Genomic DNA, 22,627 nt, shown 5'->3' with positions numbered 1-22,627 from the left:
GTCTGGGATTATTAACAGAAATCAGGATCAATGAAAAAGGAATAGATTTGGGATAGAAAGAAAATTCACTTTTGAACTGAATGTTCAGGTAACATCTGAAGATGTGGGCATGGATGAGATCATTCAGAGAGAATATAGCATTAAGAGAGGTCCAAAGATAGATTCTCTGAGAAACCTAACACTTAATAGGCAGGAAGGAGAAAAAGAGTAGCTTTTTAACTAGAAAAATACCACGTGCACATAAATACCACATGTATGGCTATAAACTCAGATGAAAAAGTCTAACATTTGCTTATTTTTACAAATAAAATCACACTTCATTTGTAATTTTCCACCTTTTGATGGCTAAGGCTTGTAACCACTTATGACAGGAGTAAAATTAGTTGAAATTGGACAATACTGAAAAGTCAGAATGTCTAATTGTGATTACTATGATTCCTGTGTTAGACAAGCCAATATGGCCAAGTGTATCAAATACTACCTGAATAATCCATAGATTCTTCGAAGAGAAATAAAGCAATAGAGAAGCAGCAACAATCTTCTTCAGCTACAACCAATACATCCAACTGTAAAACCTCTAGAACACCACAGTGGCTACCTAAAAATTCTGTTTTATACCGAACTTTCAAAGAGAAAACACGCATTGGCCAGAGTCAAAGAAATCTAATATTTAAAGTATGAAAACCAGGCATATTCAATTTTGATACCCATAGAAATCCTAAGAAATGTTAACATGTTAATTTTGTAAATATTAGCCCAAATTTAAAACACTAATTCAGAAGGATCTGTCTACTAACAGGAAAATAACAGGAAAATAACAATAACAATTCTTAATGTCTTGCATATAAAAACGTCCATTAATGTCTAACATCATTTCACAAACAAATACTTAACAGTGTGGAAGAGGCTTATGTTATATGGAAACAGGAGAAAAGAATATTTACTGGCAGTAATGAGGTGATCTTCATTTATGGAAGAAAAGGTACATCTGTTTTGAATTCTATCCTTATATAGCAAAAATCCAACTCTCTCAGGTTCTGGATTCCAATTCCAAATCTTTTAAGTGTAAATTATAGACTGTTACGTTATAAGAAAAATAATATAACAGTTTTCCTAAAAATGTCTTCAATTCAAGGGTTAACTTATAAATATCCTCTTTAGTTAAGCAAAAAGATGCTAATGAATTATGCTGTAAGCAAATATTTCTCACTCTAACAACAGGATATCTATTTTTAGCTGCAGGTTTGGCTTAAAGTGAACAGCTCTCACCCTATGATAAACTGCAGTATATACTGTAAGATATTTTCTCAAAAAGCATTTTTGGAAATGTTTCAAAAAAATAAGTCACATTATAAAAACATAAAAGGAAACTAATGATCATGAAAGTACTTATTCTAACAAATTATTTCCCCCAAAAAAGTATCTCTGAAAAATTTTAATAAAGCCTCTAAAACCAAAATGCACATATTTATTTCATCATTAAATCTCTATTTCTCAAAGAACTGTAGTTAAAAGCAACCAGTAAACCAACAAAATTCTGGCAGCATCTTATTCAAGACTAGGGTTTTTTTTAATGTAATAAAAAAGAAGCTAACAAGACTTAACATTAGAATGACAAAGCCAATAAATGGAAAGTTCAATTATCTTCAGGATCAGATAATAAAAAGAAATTCCTCCCTTATCACGGTGGGTCTTTTACTCACTAATTTATAACACAATTAGTAACAACAGTATTTAATGAATACAATAAATCAAACCATAAAGAAAATTAGAAAATGATTATTGGTATCGACTATTAATAGTGGTTTTACTTGTTCACAGTTCTCAATGGATTTTAAAAACAAATTACTATAATGCCAAAATGCAAAAGCATCAATAGAAAATGTAATTCACTGTAGCTCTGGCTTTACAATTGCCCCTTTAGAAAATATTTTTCCCTCGTATAGTTAAATATTTCTAAAAAAATATAGCTGCAGTGGCTCCGAGAGCATACTTACCACTCATGATGAAAACCAACCTTTCCAAAACATATTGCTCAAAACAACAATCCAACAGCAAAGGGAGTTATGCTAATCTCTAGAGGTGGAAGAACCGATGGTGTAAACACATACACTGGAACATGCAGCACACAGAAAATGAAAATAGCTTTCTTTTGTTTAAAAAAGAAAAGCCCCTAGAAGCAAAGCATAACTGCCCAGCATGAGATATCACTAGTAAACATCAGATTAATGCCAAAGATGTGTATAACTAGATTTAATTTCTTTCAAGCTGGTTATTCTAGCCTCCTTCATATACCACTAGAACAACTCAAAATGGCAGGGAGAAAATGTTCAAACCAGGATGTATAAGATGTTCTCAATTATATCAGCATGAGTTGTTACCACGGCAACATTAGACCAGAATTATCGGTTCACTTGTAACCAAGGAGTAGCTTTTCTAAAGCTTTAATCAAGCAAGACAAATAAAATATCTTTTTATTTTAGAGCCACATGATTTAAAAATTACCACGTTTCTTAAATTTAAGCAGTTATCTACCCTTTTTACATCTTTCAAAGATCTAAAAAAAATTGCTGTTTTCTTCAAATACTCACACAATCCCATGTTGAACCTGGCAAGGAACAAACAGCAGAATGATTGCACCTAAACGTCTTTCAATTACACCAGCTCTTACTGCTAGCTGTGGACCTCACTGATATTAAAATGCTGTGTGCTGTTGCTAGTGACTATTGGCGATGAATCTTATTGCCCAGATCGCTGATAGCTTTCATTTTTCATGAGCCAGAAAGCTATACTGCAGCACAAATGTTAACCATTTAAACATTCTGTATTACGGAAGAGACAAAACACAACACTATAGATTTCATTTATAAAGCAGAATCATAAAATGCATTTACAAACTTCTATTCGATTCGGCATTACAAACAGCGTCAGATGCCAGTAACGTGGTTTTCAAAAGGGAATAACATACAAAAAGTTACTGGTGATCATTGTTGAAGTGTGAGATTCCTTACATCAAAAAGGATTAAGACGACAGATTGTATAGCAAGGTGGGCAGACTGGATGGCATGATGAACAGACTGTTCTGATTCCCAGAGACCTAAATTTTGTACCAAAATGGTACAAAGGATCTATAGAATGGTACCTCATTAAGTGGAACTTCAGCAAGTGAACTTGCCATTTGAAAAGCTCCCAGGTGAGCTAGGACTTCTGGTGATGGGGCCATGAATAAGCCAGAAAATCTCCTACGAAACAACTAAGAAGCTGGACAAAATTGCCAAAAACGATGACTTCATGGCTCTGGGAACCTAGCAATCACAAACAGTAAATTGAGAAGCATTTATTCACGAAAAACTGCTGAACTCTGTATAAGAACGGTGGGAGTCTAAGGTGGTCTTGCTCAGTGCTACTCCTGTTCCCCCAACAGCTCAGTCAGTGCAGTACTTCCATCAGGTGGGGCTGGCCTTGACAACTAGCAGCTTTGCTGCCAGAGGGGCTGACGTGGTATACAGAGCAGGCCAAAAAATCCCACACAAGTGATGTTGTCAATAAAAAAAGCAAACTGTAGGAAATGAACAGGGCAAGTGTCCAGCTTTGCTAGTCTCAAGTTGTGGCCTTGGTAGGGGTGAGCAGCAGACTGGTAGTCTAGCAAGAAATTTAACACAGAAAATGGAAATGAGAGAGTCAGAGAGGACGTAAACATATCCCTAGCTAACTGGGAAGCTATTCCTGTAGGGGAGACCCCAGAGGACCCTACAGAAATTTAAAGCTGGTACAGACTTGAAAACCGCTTCAAGTGAAAACACTGAATGTGCTCCTCAACCCACAAATGCAGACTTGCTCACAGCGTTTGAGGACAACCTCTGATCAATCACTGAATAACAACTAAGTTACAAAGACACAGGGTAATTCCTAGCAGAGAAATTAGCAGCCAGACACCATGGGGGACAGTCCATATATTAAGGCCAAAAAAGTTATTAAAAATAAATACATACATACATATATACATACAACCAGGAAGAAAAGAGAATCAGAATCCAGAAGTGCCACAAAAATAGTATTTTAAAACAATCAGTGTTTTTTGACAAAAATATGTGACAATAATGAAGAGAAAAGGTAGTCAATAGAAAATGTCTCTGAATAGGTCAAAATATAGGATTTGGCAGACAAAACAGCTATGATAAATACATCAAAGAATAAAAGAAAATTACGTTTAAAGAATTAAAGGAAATTATAATGACAATGATATAAGAAGGAGAGTTTCAATACAGAAAGAGAAACTATTTACAACATAAAAATCATAGACTTTGAAAGTACAATAACCAAAATTTACAAACTCACTACGTAGGCCCAACAGAAGATCTGAGGAGGGCAAAGACTTAATTAGTGAACTTGAAGACAGATGAACAGAAATATCCAGACCGAAGAATACAAAGAACAAAAGACTGGAGAAAAATGAACAGATCCTCACATATTTGCGGGATATCAAGGGTACCAACATACATGTAATAGGAATCCTAAAAAGAGTGCAGAAAGACAAAGGGCAAAGAAAAAATATTTCAAGAATAATGGTTGAAAGTCCAATGTGGAAAACATTACCCAACAGATCCAGGAGTTCAAATAATATCAACTAGAATAAACCAAAGAGATTCATACCTAGACACATCATAGTCAAGTTTTTGAAAGACAAAGACAAAATCTTAAAAGCAGCAAGAGAAAAATGGCTAATCATGCACAAGGAAAAAGCAATATGATCAATGACTTTCTAACAGAAATAAGAGAGGTTAGAAGGCAGTGGAATGATATCTTCAGAGTGCCAAGAGAAAAAAGAAACAAACCCGTTCACAAAAATTCTCTATCCAAAATATTATCCCTCAAAAACAAAGGTGAAATAAAGACATTCCCAAATAAACAACTGAGAATGTTTGTTGCAAGCAGAAATACTTAAGGATGTCATTCAGGATGAAAGGAAATGACACTAGGCAATACTCAATTGACAGGAAGAAATGAAAAATGCTGGAAATGGTAAAAATAGAAGTAAAAGATTTTATAAATACATACTTTTCTGTTCTCTTAATTTCTTTAAAGGACTTCAGCTGTATGAAATTGCATTGCTGAGTTTTACAAAAATACACATGTAATATGTGTGAAAATAATAACACAGAGTTGGAGAAGATATGGAGCTATCTTGGATCAAAATAGATTTACTAGATTTAAATAGATTTACTAGATTTATCCTGAAGTAGAATGCGATAAGATAAAATGTACATTATAACCCCTAAATCAAACAGTATGAAAATATCTTTTAAAAATTTAGTTAAAAAACAAAGAAAAATTAAAATGACACCTAATAAATATTTGTTTAACACTAAAGAAATGAAAAGGAAACAATAACAACAAAAACTGTAAGACATACTGAAAACAAACAGCACAGTAGAAGATGTAAATCCAACCATATCAATAATTACACTGAATGTGAATGGAACAAAGATGGATCAAAGGCAGAAATTATCAGACTGGATAAAAAAAAAAGGCAGGATTAAAAAAAGAAAAAAGCAGGGACCAACTATGTCCTGTCTACAAGAGCCACACTTCAGATTTAAGGATACAAGTAGGTTGAAAGGAAAAGGAAAAGAAAAAGATATACCATGAAAATAGTAACCACAAGACAGCTGGAGTACCTAAATCAGTATCAGACAAAATAGACCTCAAGAGAAAAAAAAGAAAAAAAAACAGTACTTCAGACAAAAAAAGACATTTCATAATGATAAAAAGGCCAATACATCTGAGAGAGTTAACAATTAGAAATGCATATGCACTGAAAAAAAAACAGCCTCCAAATACTAAAACAAAAATGAGAGAATCGAAAGGAGGGCGTCATTATTCAACAATTGTATTTGAAGATGTCAATATTCCCCTCTCAATAATTCATGGGAAAACTAGACAGAAAATCAGCAAAGATGGAGAAAACTTTGAATAATACCATTAAATTTTGACATTTATAAAACACAGCACCTAACATCATCAAAATACATAGTATTTTCAAGCACACATGGAAATTTCCACATTAAGCATAGGCTAAATACTATAACAAATTTCAAATTTGAAAGGACTGAAAAATCATTCAAAATATGTTCTTTGATCACAACAGAATTAAATTAGGAATCAGCAACAGATGGAGGGCGCCTGGGTGGCTGTTGGTTGAATGTTGGACTTCAGCTCAGGTCATGATCTCGGGGTTTGTGAGTTCAAGGCTGGCGTTGGGCTCTGTGCTTACAGCTCAGAGCCTGGAGCCTGCTTCAGATTCTGTGTCTCCCTCTCTCTCTGCCCCTCCCCCATCACACTCTGTCTCTCTCTGTCTCTGTCTCTCTTTCTCAAAAAAAAAACACAAACAAAAAAAGAAATTAGTAACAGAAAATTTGGAAATCCTGAAATATTTGGATTTAAATCACAAAGAAATCCAAAGGGCAATAAGAAAATATTTTGAACTGAATGTAAAAGAACCTACAAAAAATCAACATTTATGAAATGTAGACAAAGCAGAGCTTAGAAGGAAATTTGTAGATTTAAACACCTATATTAGAAAAAATGGAAGGTCTCAAACAATAATTTAAGCTTCCACCTTAAGAAACTCAAGAGAAAAGATCAAATTAAACCAAAACCAAACAGCAGATCAGAACAGACTTCAGTGAAATAGAAGATAGAAAACAACAGAGAAAATGAGTAAGTCCAAAAGTCTTACTGATAAAGCTAGACTGATGAAAAATTAAAACAAAACATGACAAAACAAAATAAGACAAAATAGAGAAGATACTAATTACCCAAATCAAAAATGAAAAGACAACATCACCCCTGACACTAGATGAATTTAAAAAATTATAAAGGAATACTATAAACAACTTTATCTTGATTATATAACTTAGGTGAGATGGACAAATTCACAGAAAGACACAGGTGCTGGAACTAGCTCAAGAAGAAATAGAAAATCTGAAGATACCCGTGAACAAATTAAAATGTTGAATTAATAATTAAAATTTTTCTCACAAAGAAAAGCTCAGGTCCATATGGCTTCACTGGGGAATTCTATGAAACATCCAAAGATATAATATCAATTCCATATAAACTTTTTCAAAATAAAGAGGAGGATGTGACACTTCCCAACTTATTCCATAATGTCTGATACCAAAGCTAGACAAAGATCAAAAGAAAATTACAGACCAATATCCATCACAATGCAAATATCTTTATCAAAATATTAACAAACCTAACCCAGCAGTATAGAAAAAGGATTATATACCACGACCACGTAGGATTTATCCCAGGAATGCAAGGTTGGTTCAACATTGAAAATCAATTAATGGAATACCCTGTATTAATAAAATAAAAGACAAAACTACATAATTGTCTGAATATACAGGAAGAAGTATTCCAAAAATTCAACACCTGTGATCAAAGCTTTCAACAAATTAGGACTCGTAGAGAATTTCCTCCAGTTGATAAAGGGCAAGTGTGTAGGGGACTCCGTAGCTTACATCATATATAATGGTGAAAGACGGAATGTTTGCCCCCTAAGACTGGGAATAAGGCAGGAATGTCTACACTCACCACTTCTATGCCATTTTATGTTAGAGATTCTTGCCAGTGCAATGAGGTAAGAAAAAGGTATACAGATTGATAAGAAAGAAAGCTGTCTTTATTTGCTTTTTTATGACATGATTATATATGTAGAAAATTCTAAAAATCTACAAAGAAACTACTAGAATTAATAAATAAGTTTATTAACATCATAGGATGTAAGATTAATATACAAAAATCAGTTAGATTTTAATTCACTAGGAACAACAATTCAAATGTGAAAGAAATCACTCCATTCACAAGAGTATTAACAAAAATAAAATACTTAAAAATCACACACACACACACACACACACACACACACACACACACACACACAATGGAATATTACTCAGCCATAAAAAAGAATGAAATCTTGCTATTTGCAACATACGGATGGAGCTAGAGTATTATGCTAAGCAAAATAAGTCAGTCAAAGAAAGACAATACCAAATGATTTCACTCATATATAGACTTTAAGAAACAAAACAAATGAGCAAAAGGAAAAAAGACAGGAGGGCAAACTAAGAAATAGACTCTCAACTTATAGAGAACAAACTGATGGTTACCAGAGGGAAGGTGGGTGGGAGGATGACTAAAAAATGTGATGGGGATTAAGAGCACACTTGCTGTGATGAGCATCGAGTGTTTTATGGAAGTACTGATTCACTATATTGTACACCTAAAACTAATATTACACTGTTAACTAACTGGAATTTAAATATAAACTTTAAAAAATCAATTTTAACAAGACTTCTTCACTAACAAGTAGAAAACTGGATAGAAATTAAAGGCTGTCTGTTAAATGGAGAAATATTTCATCTTCATGGATCACAATACTCAATTCCAGCATATTTTTTTTAAAAGAAACTGATAGCTGATGCTAAAAATTGGATTAAAAGTGCAGTAAAAATTGTATAACCATATGAAGAGGAAAAAAAAAAAAAAAAAAAGAACTTCACTCCGTATCTCACATCATATACAAAACAACTTAAAAAACGGATTTCTAGATGAGAGCAGAGAATAAGAATCTTCATTGCCTTGGGTTAGACAATGATTTCTTAGGATTTGGCACCAAAAGTACAATCTATAAAGGTAAAAATGATAAATTGGACTTAATTAAATTGCAAACTTTTCTTCTTCAAAGAGATCATTTAAGAAAACAAGACAAACCATAGAATGAGAGGAAATACTTGGAAGTTATCTATTTGGTTGACAACTTGTGTTCAGCCTATACAAAGAACTTTCAAGACTTGATAGTAAGAAGGTAAAAATCCTAAATTTTGGAGGTGGGCAAAAGATTTGAAAACACATTTCTCCAAAGTAGATACCCAAACAGCTCATAAGAGCATATGAAATTATGCTCAACATCATCAATCGTTAGGGAAATACAAACTGAAACCACACTGAAATAATAGTTCACGTATAACAGAATGGTTATAATAAAAAAGACTGATGATATCAAGTATTGACAAGAATGTAAAGAATCTGGCCCTCATACATTGCTGGTGGCAATGTAAAATGGCAAAACCACTTAAGAAAACAATTTGGAAGTTTCTTAAAAGAATAAACACAAACTTAACATACGACCCAGCAATTCTACTCCTAGATATCTACTTAAAAGAACTGAAAGCATTTGTCCACTCAGTCTTATATGCAAATGTCTATAGAAACGTTATTCAAATAACCAAAAACATTCCTGAGTGCATAAAGAAAATGTGTTATTTTCATAAAGCATGCTATAATTCAGCAATAAAATTGTTGATATGTTCTATAACATGGATAAACCTCAAACACATTATTCTAAGTGCAAGAAGCCAGAAACATTGATTGATTGCATTACATATTGTATAATTCCATTTATATAAAATGTCCAGAAAAGGAAAATCTGTAGGGACAAAAATCTATAGGGATACAAAACAGATCAGGATTTGTCTGAGGTTGAAGTGGAGACTAACTGCAGAAGGGTACAAAAGAACTTTTTGAGGGGATGGAAATATTCTAAAAATGAAATGTGATGATGGCTACAAAATTCTATAAATTTATTAATAAACATTGAACTGTACTTATAACAAGTGAGTTTATGGTATATATAAATTATACTTAGTTTTTTAGAAAGTTATCAAGTGCTTCTCTATGGATGTAGAGACAGTGGCTTGAAGCGGGTCTTCTATGTTCTGGGAAGAATCACTTTAGTGGACAACTTAATTATGTAAATATAAGGCTGGTAGGCATCCATTAGCTTGGGGGAATGATCTAACAAAAACCCTTTGGAGTGAGATAAAGGCTGTTCCTTCCTAATACCCAATCGTAAACAAAACTAATTAAAGGGAAGGAGGAAGTAGATCCGCATTAAAAATAAAACAAGGATCCTAAAAGAAAGGGATTAAAACCTAGACCCCGTTCTTTCTAAGATTCAGAATTACCAGAATTTCTTTCATGAATTTTAGTGATAGTATCTGTGGCCCATGAGTAGGAAGGCACACTAAGTAAGCTTTATCAAAGAGGAAAAGAGAATGTGAGCTGGTGATTTAGGCTCAACAATGGAGGCACTATAGGCCAAATTTAAGTGCCTACAGAGGCCATACAGGCAAAACAATAGAAGTAAAGGTTAGCATAAATTAGACAGTATTAATCCTGATTAAAGAGGATATTCATTCAGTGCTGCCCATTTGTTCTTAATGGGAATAAGAGGCCACTGAAATCAACTTCTTTAATATTTCAAGAATATGAAGTCCACATATTAATATGAAATCTCTAGTTTTAAAACCATTGTATTTTATATTTTTATATGAAAGAATGGTACCAAATTCAATTATTTTAAAAAATACCTTGAGGACGAAACAAGACATTATCTGTGAGCTACATTTGGGTTACAGACAACCAGTCTGCTATCCCTGGATAAGATGTTTAAGAGAGGAAGGCTGGGGCACCTGGGTGGCTCAGTTGGTTAAGCGTCTGACTTCAGCTCAGGTCATGATCTCACAGCTCGTGAGTTCGAGCCCTGCGTTCAGGCTCTGCGCTGACAGCTCAGAGCCTGGAGCCTGCTTCAGATTCTGTGTCTGCCGCTCTCTCTACCCCTCCTCTGCTCATGCTCTGTCTCTGTCTGTCTCAAAAATAAATAAACATTAAAAAATTAAAAAAAAAAAAGAGAGGAAGGCTGATTTTGGTACAGGGTGGGGAAGGGCTAAACTAAAAGATAACCTTCTCACACATTCAACCTGACATAGAAGTCAGGATCAAAAGGCACAGAAGTATAAATTAAGGAAACTAAATCCTATGGTATATTCCTTGGATGAGCATAACACTGGAAAGGGTGGTCACCCTCCTATTTAAGAACCACTAAGATCTCCACAAGGGTCAGTGTCATCACATCAAGTGCAAGGATACATCAAATCCTTTGGGATCAGTTTTGAACCGTAAAACCATGTAGCAGTGGCAAAATCAACAGAAGCTAAAAATGAGACCACTAGCTTATATACTAATCAAAATACTCCTCTCTGTATCTACACTTTAGAAAGATTAGACTCTCTGTAATGAGTAAACTGTCAGAAGTTTAGCAACATGTGAAGGGGGCTGGAAGGAGACCCCAAGAGAAAAGCTACTTAGCAGCCCTAACCAGTATGAATAGATGAATGCAAATGATTAATTCGAATATTTAAAAGATGAAACCGGGGCGTGTGGGTGGCTCAGATGGTTAAGCGTCCGACTTCGGCTAGATCATGATCTCACAGTTTGTGAGTTTGAGCCCTGCATTGGGCTCTGTACTGACAGCCTGGATCCTCTTCAGATTCTGTGTCTCCCTCGCTCTCTCTCAAAAAAATGAATAAACATTAAAAAAAATTTTTTTAAAAGATGAAACCTTATTTGTATCCTAAGTGGGTCATACTAGTTACATAACTAGTTAAAAGCATAGTTAAAAGCAGTCATTACTTTAGGGCTTGCAAGTAATATTCAATCCTTCAGAGAATGCATCACTCCAACTTCCAACTTACTGGCTCTTTTCACATGAACATCTTATTTTCAAAGTTCTCTTTCTAGCCTGTTGCTTTTCTTGGTCCTCATAATAGCACGCTGTCTCTGCATCTAACAGGAAACTTAAGACACAAATCTTCGCTATAGAAGCCAAAGACCTGTTTTTCTTACACACATGTAGAAAGGTTTCACAGAACAGGTATTAAAAGCATGGGCTTTGGAGCCAGACTGCTGGGTTCAAATTTCTTCCATTAGATATGTTACCTTGAGGAGATTACTTTCCCTCATTGTGCTTCAGTCTCTTCATTTGTAAGATATGAATAATAATAATACTTACCCTACTGGTTTTTTTAAAGGGTTACATAAACGAATATATGCAGTGTCCTTAGAACAATGCCTGACAGAGAGTAAATAAATGTTTCATGTGATAATGTATATGAAAATATTCCACCCAGGAAATGTGGCAGTGAAGGGACAGGAGTCACTGCTATATTGCACAATCAGAATTATGCAATGTTCTTTATAATATGACTGAATCTCCAACCCAACTAAGTTATACTCTGCTGATTACCAAGGAACATGTAATGATAATGCTCTATTCGGCAACTAAAACATGTCTCTCATGGGGAGCCTAGGTGGCTCAGTGGGTTAAGTGTCTGACTTCCACTCAGGTCATGTGGTTCACCAGTTTGAGCCCCGTGTCTGGCTCTGTGCTGACAGCTCAGAGCCTGGAGCCTACTTCAAATTCTGTGTCTTCCTCGCTCTCTGCCCCTCCCCCGCTCATGCTGTCTTTCTCTCTCAAAAATAAACATTTTTTTAACGTTTATTTTTGAGAGAGAGAGAGAGAGAGAGAGAGCGCGCGCGCGTGCGCGCAAGTGGGGGAGGGGCAGAGAGAGTGAGACGCAGAATCTGAAGCAGGATCCAGGCTCTGTCTGAGCTATTAGCAGAGAACCCGATGTGGGGCTCAAACCCACCAACCACAAGATCTAGACCTCAGCCGATGTCGGATGCTTAACTGAGTTACCCAGACACGCCTCAAAAATAAACATTTAAAAGAAATAAATAAAACATGTCTCTCAGACTATTTGCTCCTAATAACTGACCAGCTTTGAAAAGTGGAAAAATCTGATAAACACTAATAATAAAGGAGAAAATAAAGCATGCTTGACGTGCCAGAAAATTATACTAGGGATTTTAAATGTCTTCTCTGAACATTGAAACAAATTTAACTCCAAAAGGATATATTACGTGTACATTTAGGGTGCAATTAATTTAATACAAAAGGCTTAAAATAGTCATAACATTTCTCTAAATTTGTCCTATAAAATATAAAAATAACGTATTCAAAGATTTAGCTATAAGGATATTTCTTACAGCATTTTTTTATATAATAGCAAAAAATTAAAAACAATCTCGATGACCAGTGATATGTTAAATAAATTGTGATGTATTCTTACAACTGAATACAAAACAGCCATCTTAAAAGATATTGTGGAACAACTCTTTTTTTTTTTTTTTTTTTTTTCCTGAGGTGGTCGGGGGTAGAGGGAGAGGGAGAGAGAACCTTAGCATCTTAAGCAGGCTCCACACTGGGTGGATCTCACCTCGGTGAGATCATGACCTGGGCTGAAATCAAGAGTAAGACGATTAACCAACTGAGCCACCTGGTCGCCCTTGTGGAACACCTCTGTATGATTAGCAAAGATGTTATCAAACACTGTATGCTAAATGATCCAAATTTAGGGGCTGGTAGAAATTTGTTTATCTATGCATCAAATAGACTATAGATACACAAGATATATATAGTGTGTATACATATATATATATCTTGTGTATCTATCACAAGACTATATACACAAAAGATGTTAGCAGTGATTATCTTTTGGTGGGATCGTGTGATTTTTACTTTTTCCTTTCTTCTTTCCTAAGATTTGCAAATTTTCTCCAGTGAAGATATATTATTTGGCAATCAGATTAAAATGTTACTAGGGGAAAAGTGTCTCTCAAACTTTAATGTGCATATGAATCAGCTGGGTAATTTTGTTAAAATGCAGATTCTGACTCAGTAGGTTTGATAGGCCTGATAGTCTGCCTGAACAGGCTCCCAGGTGATGCTGATACTGTTGGATTGCTAATACACTCTGAGTAGCAAGACATTACCTAGAATATATACTTAACCTCCCTTTTTCCCTAACCATGTAGAATGGCTATTCTTGCAAATATTCTTACAAGCAAGTAAAAGCTACTTTTTATGTTATTACACTATTTGGCACTGCCAAATAGTCCATGGAAACATTTTCTAATTTTAAATCACTTAATATCCCGGTTAATTTAGTATAAGGGCTGCTGATTACTCAAATTCATATAAACAATCGTGATCAAAATACACAGGTAACAGTGAAAAGTTTAGTGCCTCTGGCATGTAATATTTTCCAGATTCAGGTCAGCATTTTACTGCTTCTGGTTAATGACCACAGGTCTTTGAGATAAACTGCAAAGATCACAATAGAACAAATTAGAGAAAGCCCGTTAGTGTAAGGCCATGGTAATATTTAATGGCAATCTAACAAAAAACTCGATGTTTATTGAGAACTATGCTGGTGATACCAAAAATAAATTGACAAATTCATGCCTTCTAGGAGTTCAAATAGGGGAGACAGGTAACCTAAGGACTAAGGTAATATAATTTTAAATCTATAAAATAAACCGTATTTTAAGTGAGTATAAGATAATATGAGAACATAGGAAGAGATTATGAATTCTAATAGAGTGAAAAACAGAGGAATAGAATGCTTTGCGATTTTGTTACAGGGATAGTACTTGAGCAGGGTCTAAAAGTACGAGAAGATCCCACCATTGGTAGAAGAAAGGAAAAGGAATTCCAGGTAGAAGAAACACCTTAAATAAGCACTGTTATTACAAAGGGAATCCACTGTCTGACTATTCATTGCCATGTTCATGAAGTGACCAAAAGTCTTGGTTCTAATTAACTGCCTAGCTCAAACAGAATATGTATAGTATCCAAATACATTTCCTTGTAGTAGAGTTAGCAAGTTAACTTCTCCTTTATCAGGCAAGTTAAAAAGCAAATTCTTTAGGCTCTTTTAACAAAAGATTGCATACATATTATTTTCCACTTAAAAAAAAAAAAAACTGTATTAGCTCCTCACTATTAGAATGTACTCCAAAATTCTGAATATCTAATGGATTTCGACGATCAGATCTACAGACTACCTTTCCGGACAATATCTTACTATGTCTTTTAAGTAAATCCTAAATTTTCATGTTTTCACTTATTTGTGTATGTTGTTTATTTTCTTAAAATAATCTTTCCTCCTTCTTTGAGTCTCCAAATTCAATTCATTCTTTATATTCTTGAAGGTCCCGTCTCCCCTAATGTTAATTTCTTCTTACACTAAGCTCCACATTAAGCTACTTATACATTTTTAAGTGACCTTTTCACTATACCTTAAATATTGTTCGTATGTATGCTCTTCCTACTCTTGTTTTGGAGGGTAAGAACTAGATTTTATTTTTCTTAGAGCCTGTTTAGACTATGAGATAGTAAATTCTCAGAAACATTTGCCAAAGGGTGCCTGGGTGGCTGGATCAAACATCTGACTCTTGATTTTGGCTCAGGTCATGACCTCAGTGTCGTGGGATCGACTCTCATGCAGGGCTCTGCACTGACAGTGTGGAGCCTGCTTGGGATTCTCTCTTTCTCACTCTCTCTCTGCCCTATCTCTGCTCGGTCTCTCTCTCCCTCTCTCTCTTTCTCAAAAATAAATAAACTTCGAAAAAAAAAAGAAATTAAAAAAGTTTGCCAAATAAATAAAAATGGATTACTACCAAGAAGCTTATGGAATAGTTACAGATGGAAAAAGTAGATAAAAGGATAATGTGGAAGGTCCTCTAGCTTAGAAGTTACAATGACACAGATTCAGTGGCCTAAGAAATAAATATGAAAGTGAATCATCTTGAAGATTGTATGAGCACTGGAAAGGTAAAACTGACTAGATAAGGTGGGCTGATAAACCACTTTAGTTATCTTACTCTACCTGAAGAAATCCATATGCAAAATTGCTTATTTGTTTAATATGGTATTTAAATCTAAGATTCACTCATGGATTTGTATCTACCAGAAAAAATAGCTTGTCAGTTAATGGGAAAGGAGAATAACTAAAGTGTTTGATGGTATTTACCTATTCAGTCCTTTAAATGTTATTAGACATTCATTAAGTGTATAAAGTCTAAGATTTAAAACGCGAAAACTTCAATCAAGTTCAGCATTCTATAATTCGATACACCATTTATGATCAAAGGAAGATTAAAAGCTAACCATAATACATTTGCTACAAAGAGAATTCAATGAATGTCAATATTCCCATTCATTCGGAGTCAGAACAAAAAGCAGAATTCCTCCATGTTTTTTTTTTTCTTTTTGAACACGTACTTATATGTGGATGGCATCAGCTGTTAAATATTTATGCCATCAAACAGGAATTCCTGTTACTTAATTTAGTAGTAAAAGATGAAACACAGTTAAACCACCTGGAAACTACAATTTGGCTTTTATTCTGTATTTCTTCCTATACGTAGTGTCACTAGAGAAGAAAGAAACTTGCATTAAAACTTGTTACATTTCATAAACACCTAAACTGGTAGTTAACCTTTACTCAATAGTTCACACATCTAATTTTTAAAAAATTACATGTAGTTTCCGTGCTTAGTTGATTTCTTAAAATAGCACTTTTGGAACAAGCATGTTCAGAGTGTTTGTTATCAGTAGATAGTACATTCCTTTTCCTTGTCAAACAAGTCATACAAGTAGAATGCTTTGGGTAGCTTTGAAGAATGTGGTTTTCATAAAAACTTCATATAGTCAAAATTCCTTCCATAACTCACTCTGTAAATGATAATTGGTGTTTTCAGCACAAAAATAAACCTTGGAATTTTGAAATGATAGGATTCCTCTTTTTCTGTTGTATCAGTGTTTTCTCCTCTGTATCAACACATTCCATAGTAGAAGACTAGAGCTCCATGTTTACTGCACTCATCATTAAACATATAACATTATTGTGTCTGTTTTGATTATTTTGGGGATATGAAAGAGAGAAAAAAGTAGAAGAATACTTGATTAATGGATACAGTTACTCTTTAACTATGCCTATTATTTGCAGGGCTATGAGATCTACATATAATTTTACTTGTGTACAAGAATACTAGTTTATTTTGTGACATCATAATAAAGAAAAATGTTAACAGCATTTTATCAATCTGCTTTTTCTAAAAGAAATCATGGCTCATGATGTTATCTTCAATTGCCAGGTTTTAAAACGTGTTTCAGAAAACATCACAGGCCCCACACATTAAAAAAAATATAGTGACAGTACAGTTCAAACATAACTTTTAATTATTACAAGCCTGTGATATTCATTCATTTGAGATACATTTACTAAACACCCACTATTTGGATGAGCAGGTATCAGTGAAACAGAAACTAATTCAGTACTGTCCTCATTCTTCATTGAACATTTAATTAAAAGGCCTTAAAATGCAAGATTTCCAAAAGGACCTAGGAGATTGCAATTTAACAGAATAGGGCAAGTTGAATGAATAACAAACTTCTGTTGCATGGTAAATTTTAATAATGTAGTACTATTTCAATAGTTAACAGCTCATTGACTTGAAGATATTTGAGATTCCTCACCTATCAACCTGCTATATGGTAAGGATTAATTATAAACAAAACCTTTAGAATAAGAAAAATTTTACATATATATGTTCTTTACTTTCTCCCCAAAACAGCTCCAAGAAGGTAAAAAATTCTGCTGTAGTAAATAAATAATTCGAATAAGCTTCTATAGAACTATGAAGGTACTGTAAAAAATAGGGAGTAGATTTTGTAAAGCATTCTTGGTTTGTTTTGTCTTTTTAAACTGTGTTTTAGACTGCTATGGAATATACAAACAGAAAAGGGCAAAACCTAGTGCTATCTGATTAACAAACACACCAAAAAGGGCAAGGCTACCAAGGGTAATTCTATTGTTCCTTTAATCACAATGACAAAAATACCTTGCGGAGGGTCCAAGGTGAGAAGTGGAATGGAGGCACTGGTATTGTTTATACGTGAAATTTATCTTTTAAAAGTGCACGCCACCAACAATGGTTACATATCACCATTTTAGCAAAGCAGCAAGTCCAAACATTTTAACATGCCTGGAAAGAATGTGATGTATGCATAAACAACTTTTTCCTCCTTTAACTGTAATTATAAGTAACATAAAATATAATTATAAAAGCTTTTGATATTTCTAATGTTATAAATATAAGATTTCACACCGAATAACTATACTATGCTTTTGTATTAGAAATCCTGCTTGTAAAACTGAAGTAACGTTCACACGAGCATTTAAAAATAAAAAATAGTAAACATAATAGAACTTGAATTATAAATTCAAGTCTTCTGACCTTTGAAATTTAGGACTTACGAATCCAAACAATTTTTTAAAAATAACCTGATTATTATTTCTAAAGTTTAGGCTCTTCCCTTTTAAAAAACAAAAATAAAAACAAAAAAACAGTAACATACACTAGAGATGATAAGAATTTTGTAGAAAGATTTCCTATTGATACTCAGTGGTCAGATATAAAACAAAACAATGAACTACACAATTCAGTTCAACTTATAATCAAGTTTTTGTGGCATTTTGCAACTTCATCCTGCAAAATGTCCTTGTGCAAATCATAAAAAGACAAACAAAACATTGCTCTTTATGTTTGATTCGAAAATTCCAATTAGTATTTTAGCTTCTAGTTAAAAATGTATCATTAAAAAAAAAAAACTTACTTGATCTGTCCCATAAGGCAGTATGTTCAGAGAAATGAAGGCTGTCATTTTCCAGAGTTGTTTTCTGATCATGTGCAGTACTTTTAGAATGTCTATGAAATAATCGGCTAGCAAAACCTTCCAATTTCTGAAGAGCAGTTGTACCTGTATACTGGTTACAGGGTAGTTCTCTATAAGCTGCCATTCATGTGCATTTGCACTTTACTTAAAGTAACTGAAAATATTTCCGAAAGGAGCTCAACAACTTCTTACACAGAAGCTAAGAGCTATGCAAGTGTCAAACTTCCTGTTTGCAGGGTATTCAAACCACTACTGCTGTTCTGTTTCCTGTTAATATAAAACAGTACATTACTGAGCCTTTCTTAGCAAAATTCTTCATTTCAACTAAAGATGGGGATTTTAAAGCCTTGTGATATCAGCCCGAAAGATTTTATACTTAAGACTGTTTAATATTAATAAATAGGTTGATGACAACATTAAATTTAAGGCTTTATATACAGACTGAAAAAAATTTTTAAAAAGGAAAACTAGTTAAACATGTATTACAACCCTATGCAAACAATTCAAGGCCAAACCACTTTCCAAATATAATAGGTTAAAAAGGTTGTGTGTGGTTTCCAGGAAATCAGCTAATGTACAGATTTTACGAATCCTTATAAGCAGCTAACTTTTCATCAAAAACTCATATAAAATGAATATTAAAAACTTCTGCAAAACAACTATATGACGTGTTTTAACTAAGAAAAATTTGAACTAGCATTTAAAAAAAAGAACTGAATGTTGCTAACTCAATGACTTAAGTCTAATATATACAGGAGCTACAAAAACGGAGTATGGGAGTACTGCTTATCAAAGTGACAATCTGCTGACAAGTGCCCTATCAGCAGTACATTTTAAAACATTCTAAAATTTGAAAAAAAGGAACAAAATATAAGATTTACAATGATATAAAATCAGCCACAACAAGGCATTTCAACTGAGAAAACAAATTCCTTCTAGTTTACGGAAACATGTTAATTTTTAAAACTAAACACTTTGAGTACTACTGCTTACCTGATCCCTAACTTTAGGTCTGACTTAGAAACAACTCATTTGATTAAAAGTAAATAAAGTTTGCAACTGTCTATTTGCAGGAAACAAAGTAACCTGTGGCATTTAATGATGATTTTGAGTACTTGCCTTTTGACACTAATTAAAGGATGAGAAATCTATACGCTTTTCTCCTTGGGAGAGAGAAGAATCTAACTAAAAATATGTTAGTCCAGGGGCGCCTGGATGGCTTGGTCGGTTGGGCATCCGACTTCGGCTCAGGTCATGATCTCACGGTCCGTGAGTTCGAGCCCCACGTCGGGCTCTGTGCTGACAGCTCAGAGCCTGGAGCCTGTTTCAGATTCTGTGTCTCCCTCTCTCTCTGCCCCTTCCCTGTTCATGCTGTCTCTCTCTGTCTCAAAAATAAATAAACGTTAAAAAAAAAATTAAAAAAAAATATGTTAGTCCAGATTTCCTGCCAACTGCTTAATAGGATAGGAACAATCATAATAAATAGAATAAGTAGGAGCAATAATGTAATCAAATTAGGACAACACATACACATATCCATGAAAAACTGACTAATGAATTTTGCCAAGTAACAGCTCCTTTGTGTACACTTTGTCTTGTGTGATAAAATTAGTATCGATGTAAACAGCCAACAGGATCTATAGGACTAAACTTCCAAAATTTTCAGCTTTCTGTGTAAATATGTGTGTACAAGAATAGATAACTTATTAACAGCTGACAGTACTTTACACAAAACAGACCCTGAACAAGGTTCTGCAGTCTTTAATAAACACCTCAGGGTATGGAAGGACTATAGGGGCAGAAGTAGATGAACTTCCTGAATTCTCTGACTTACTATCTTAGGAGAAATTCTATTCACCCTCGAGGACCACTCTGACTGTCACCTCTTCACTGAGTTTTCCCACATATTTCCTAGAAAATAAATCACTCTCACCTGTTTCCACCAATCTTAAATCTTTGTGTTAAAACTTGCTGTTTGTAAATTTATGTCTCAAATTGTGAGTCACTTGAATTCATAAATGTAATACATATATTGCAGACTCAATAAATATGTTGAGGAAAGCATTCATTCTTAACAAATTGAAGGTCTGCGTAGAAATCAAATACTTGAAAATGTTTTAATTTTGTTTATGCAAAGTCACTGAACTCTTTTTTCTGTATATTCAGTCTGTTACTAAATTCTGTTCGTTCTTTGGGTGTCATTTTTATTAGTGCAAATGTTGATTTCTAAAATAATTTGTTTTCTCTACTTCCAGTCATTTCTTTCAATCACTCATCTCTGACACATTAACCTTCCAAAATATCATACTCATGGTATTCCCTTGCCAAATGCACAAGTTAATCCTAACAATTGTCTCACCATATTCATTTTTAATATGTTTAGCCAGGCATATTCAACCTTGCTCAAGATTAGTACAGATGATCCAGATTCCTAACTAGAACACTAAGATTAATTTATTTAAAACAATGCATAATGCTTACAGCAAAATAAGTAGAGAAGGAGGAGGAGGGATAGAAGGAGGAAGGGGAAATAAGGTTCATCTAGTGATGAAATCTGGGCTTTTTTTTTTTTTTTCTTCAATAAAACTGTTTCCATTTGTTACCAAGTCCTTATAGAAAGTAGAACCTTTAGTCTGCAGAGCATGTTTCTATATATGGTAATGTGACCAGGAAGTTGTTGCTATGGAAGTACTTAGGCAATTTGACTTTTATTAAAAAGAAGAACTCTACTGGCATCTACTGATAGAAGGAAACAACTACAGCTTTAAATAAAACGGAATTCCTTCATAATTCAAATTAATCTTAAGAAGTATATTGCTCGTATTTCATCCTGACGGTATTTTCAGAATTTTAATTTGTACTAAGATGTCTAGCGCTGTACTCCAAATTTGATACAAGAGCATATTTTATACTCTAGTAATAATTTAAATAACATGTGATAATAAAACCAGAGCAATCAACTTTGAGGTTACAAAGTCCTTATTATTCATTCTGCATTAATTTTTTAGATTATAACAATTTTCAGAGTTGAATCTCCTTTGATTATCTTAAGATACCACAAAATCCTGGGGGTTTTTTCCTTATATTTAATAATACTAATGAAAGCTTACATTTACCAATTACTTTACAACATATAAAATGGTTTCCACTGGCTTATCAGATCTTTACAAATTAAGTAGGCAGGACAGGTGTTATTAACTTTATTTTAAGATGAGAAAACAAACTTCTAAACACGAAGTCACTTGCCCAAAGTCACTTAAGTCTTCTGGCTTCTAGATCAGAGCTCCTTCGTACTGCACAACAGTGATTACCAAAAGAAGTAAAGATTTTTTTCAAATGCAGCATTTTTCAAACAAAGATGAGGAAGTGCGAATAAAAGAATAGTAGGTGGTGGAATTAGTTCTTGGATATACTGTCTCGAGTCTAAAAATCTGCTATTAGAATGTTTCCCTTTAGATGGTCGGTCACCTTATAGCCATGTGATTTCAATGTCTACCTTTAGGTTTACAATCATGCTGAGGCCAAGCATAACTATACACGTCAGAGTTTCGAGTTTTGAGGTTAAAAGAAACACATGGAAGCATACTCGATACATAAATGATGTTATTTGTTCCACATAGAGGGCACATAATATGACCATGACCTCTGCTATTCAAATAAAGGTTTTAGGGTAACAGTTTTGCCTTTCACAAAATGTTTTAATGGATTCATGGGGCACCTGGGTGGCTCAGCCAGCCGGTTGAGTATCTGACTTTGGCTCAAATCATGATTTCACAGTTCGTGAGTTCAAGCCCTGCATCAGGCTTGCTGCTGTTAATGCAGAGCCTGCTTGGATCCTCTCTGCTCCTCCCCCACTCATTCTCTCTCTCAAAAATAAAAATATTTATAAAAAATTTTTAAAAATAAATGGATTCTTGTATTTTATAAATGTATTCAACCTTTTAAGACTGGCTTCTTTCATTTAGCACAATATAACAATTAAGATTCATCCACGTTGTGTTTCAATAGTTGACTCATTTTTATTACTGAATAGTATTCCAGTGTATGGATTTACAATTTATATATCCATTCACAACTGAATTACTTTGCAGCTTTGTCAAAAATCAATTAACAATATATTTGTCGGGGTCT

The 22,627-nt window shown here is 34.0% G+C and overlaps 1 protein-coding gene across 3 annotated transcripts in view; it reads right to left on the bottom strand.

Moving 5' to 3' along the window:
* The window catches only part of PRKACB (protein kinase cAMP-activated catalytic subunit beta), a 126,360-nt gene that overhangs the window by 51,314 nt on the left and 52,419 nt on the right, over positions 1–22,627 (bottom strand). The window contains exons 1-2 of one of the 3 annotated variants that reach the window (XM_042952404.1): positions 18,437–18,517; positions 17,662–17,805 (exon numbers count right to left, since the gene is read on the bottom strand). The exons of 1 other annotated variant lie outside the window; for it this stretch is intronic. Coding sequence is in view for 1 of the 2 variants with exons in the window: in XM_042952402.1 (XP_042808336.1) it covers positions 18,437–18,620 (184 nt within the window). In the remaining variant the exon portion in view is untranslated. Of the gene's footprint in view, positions 1–17,661; positions 17,806–18,436; positions 18,697–22,627 lie in introns of those variants that run through there. One more of the 3 variants, XM_042952402.1, reaches the window with a different exon arrangement.

The sequence above is a fragment of the Panthera leo genome, chromosome C1 (assembly GCF_018350215.1).
Source record: "Panthera leo isolate Ple1 chromosome C1, P.leo_Ple1_pat1.1, whole genome shotgun sequence".
Lineage (NCBI taxonomy): Eukaryota > Metazoa > Chordata > Mammalia > Carnivora > Felidae > Panthera > Panthera leo.
This window is presented reverse-complemented; position numbering and strand designations above follow the sequence as displayed.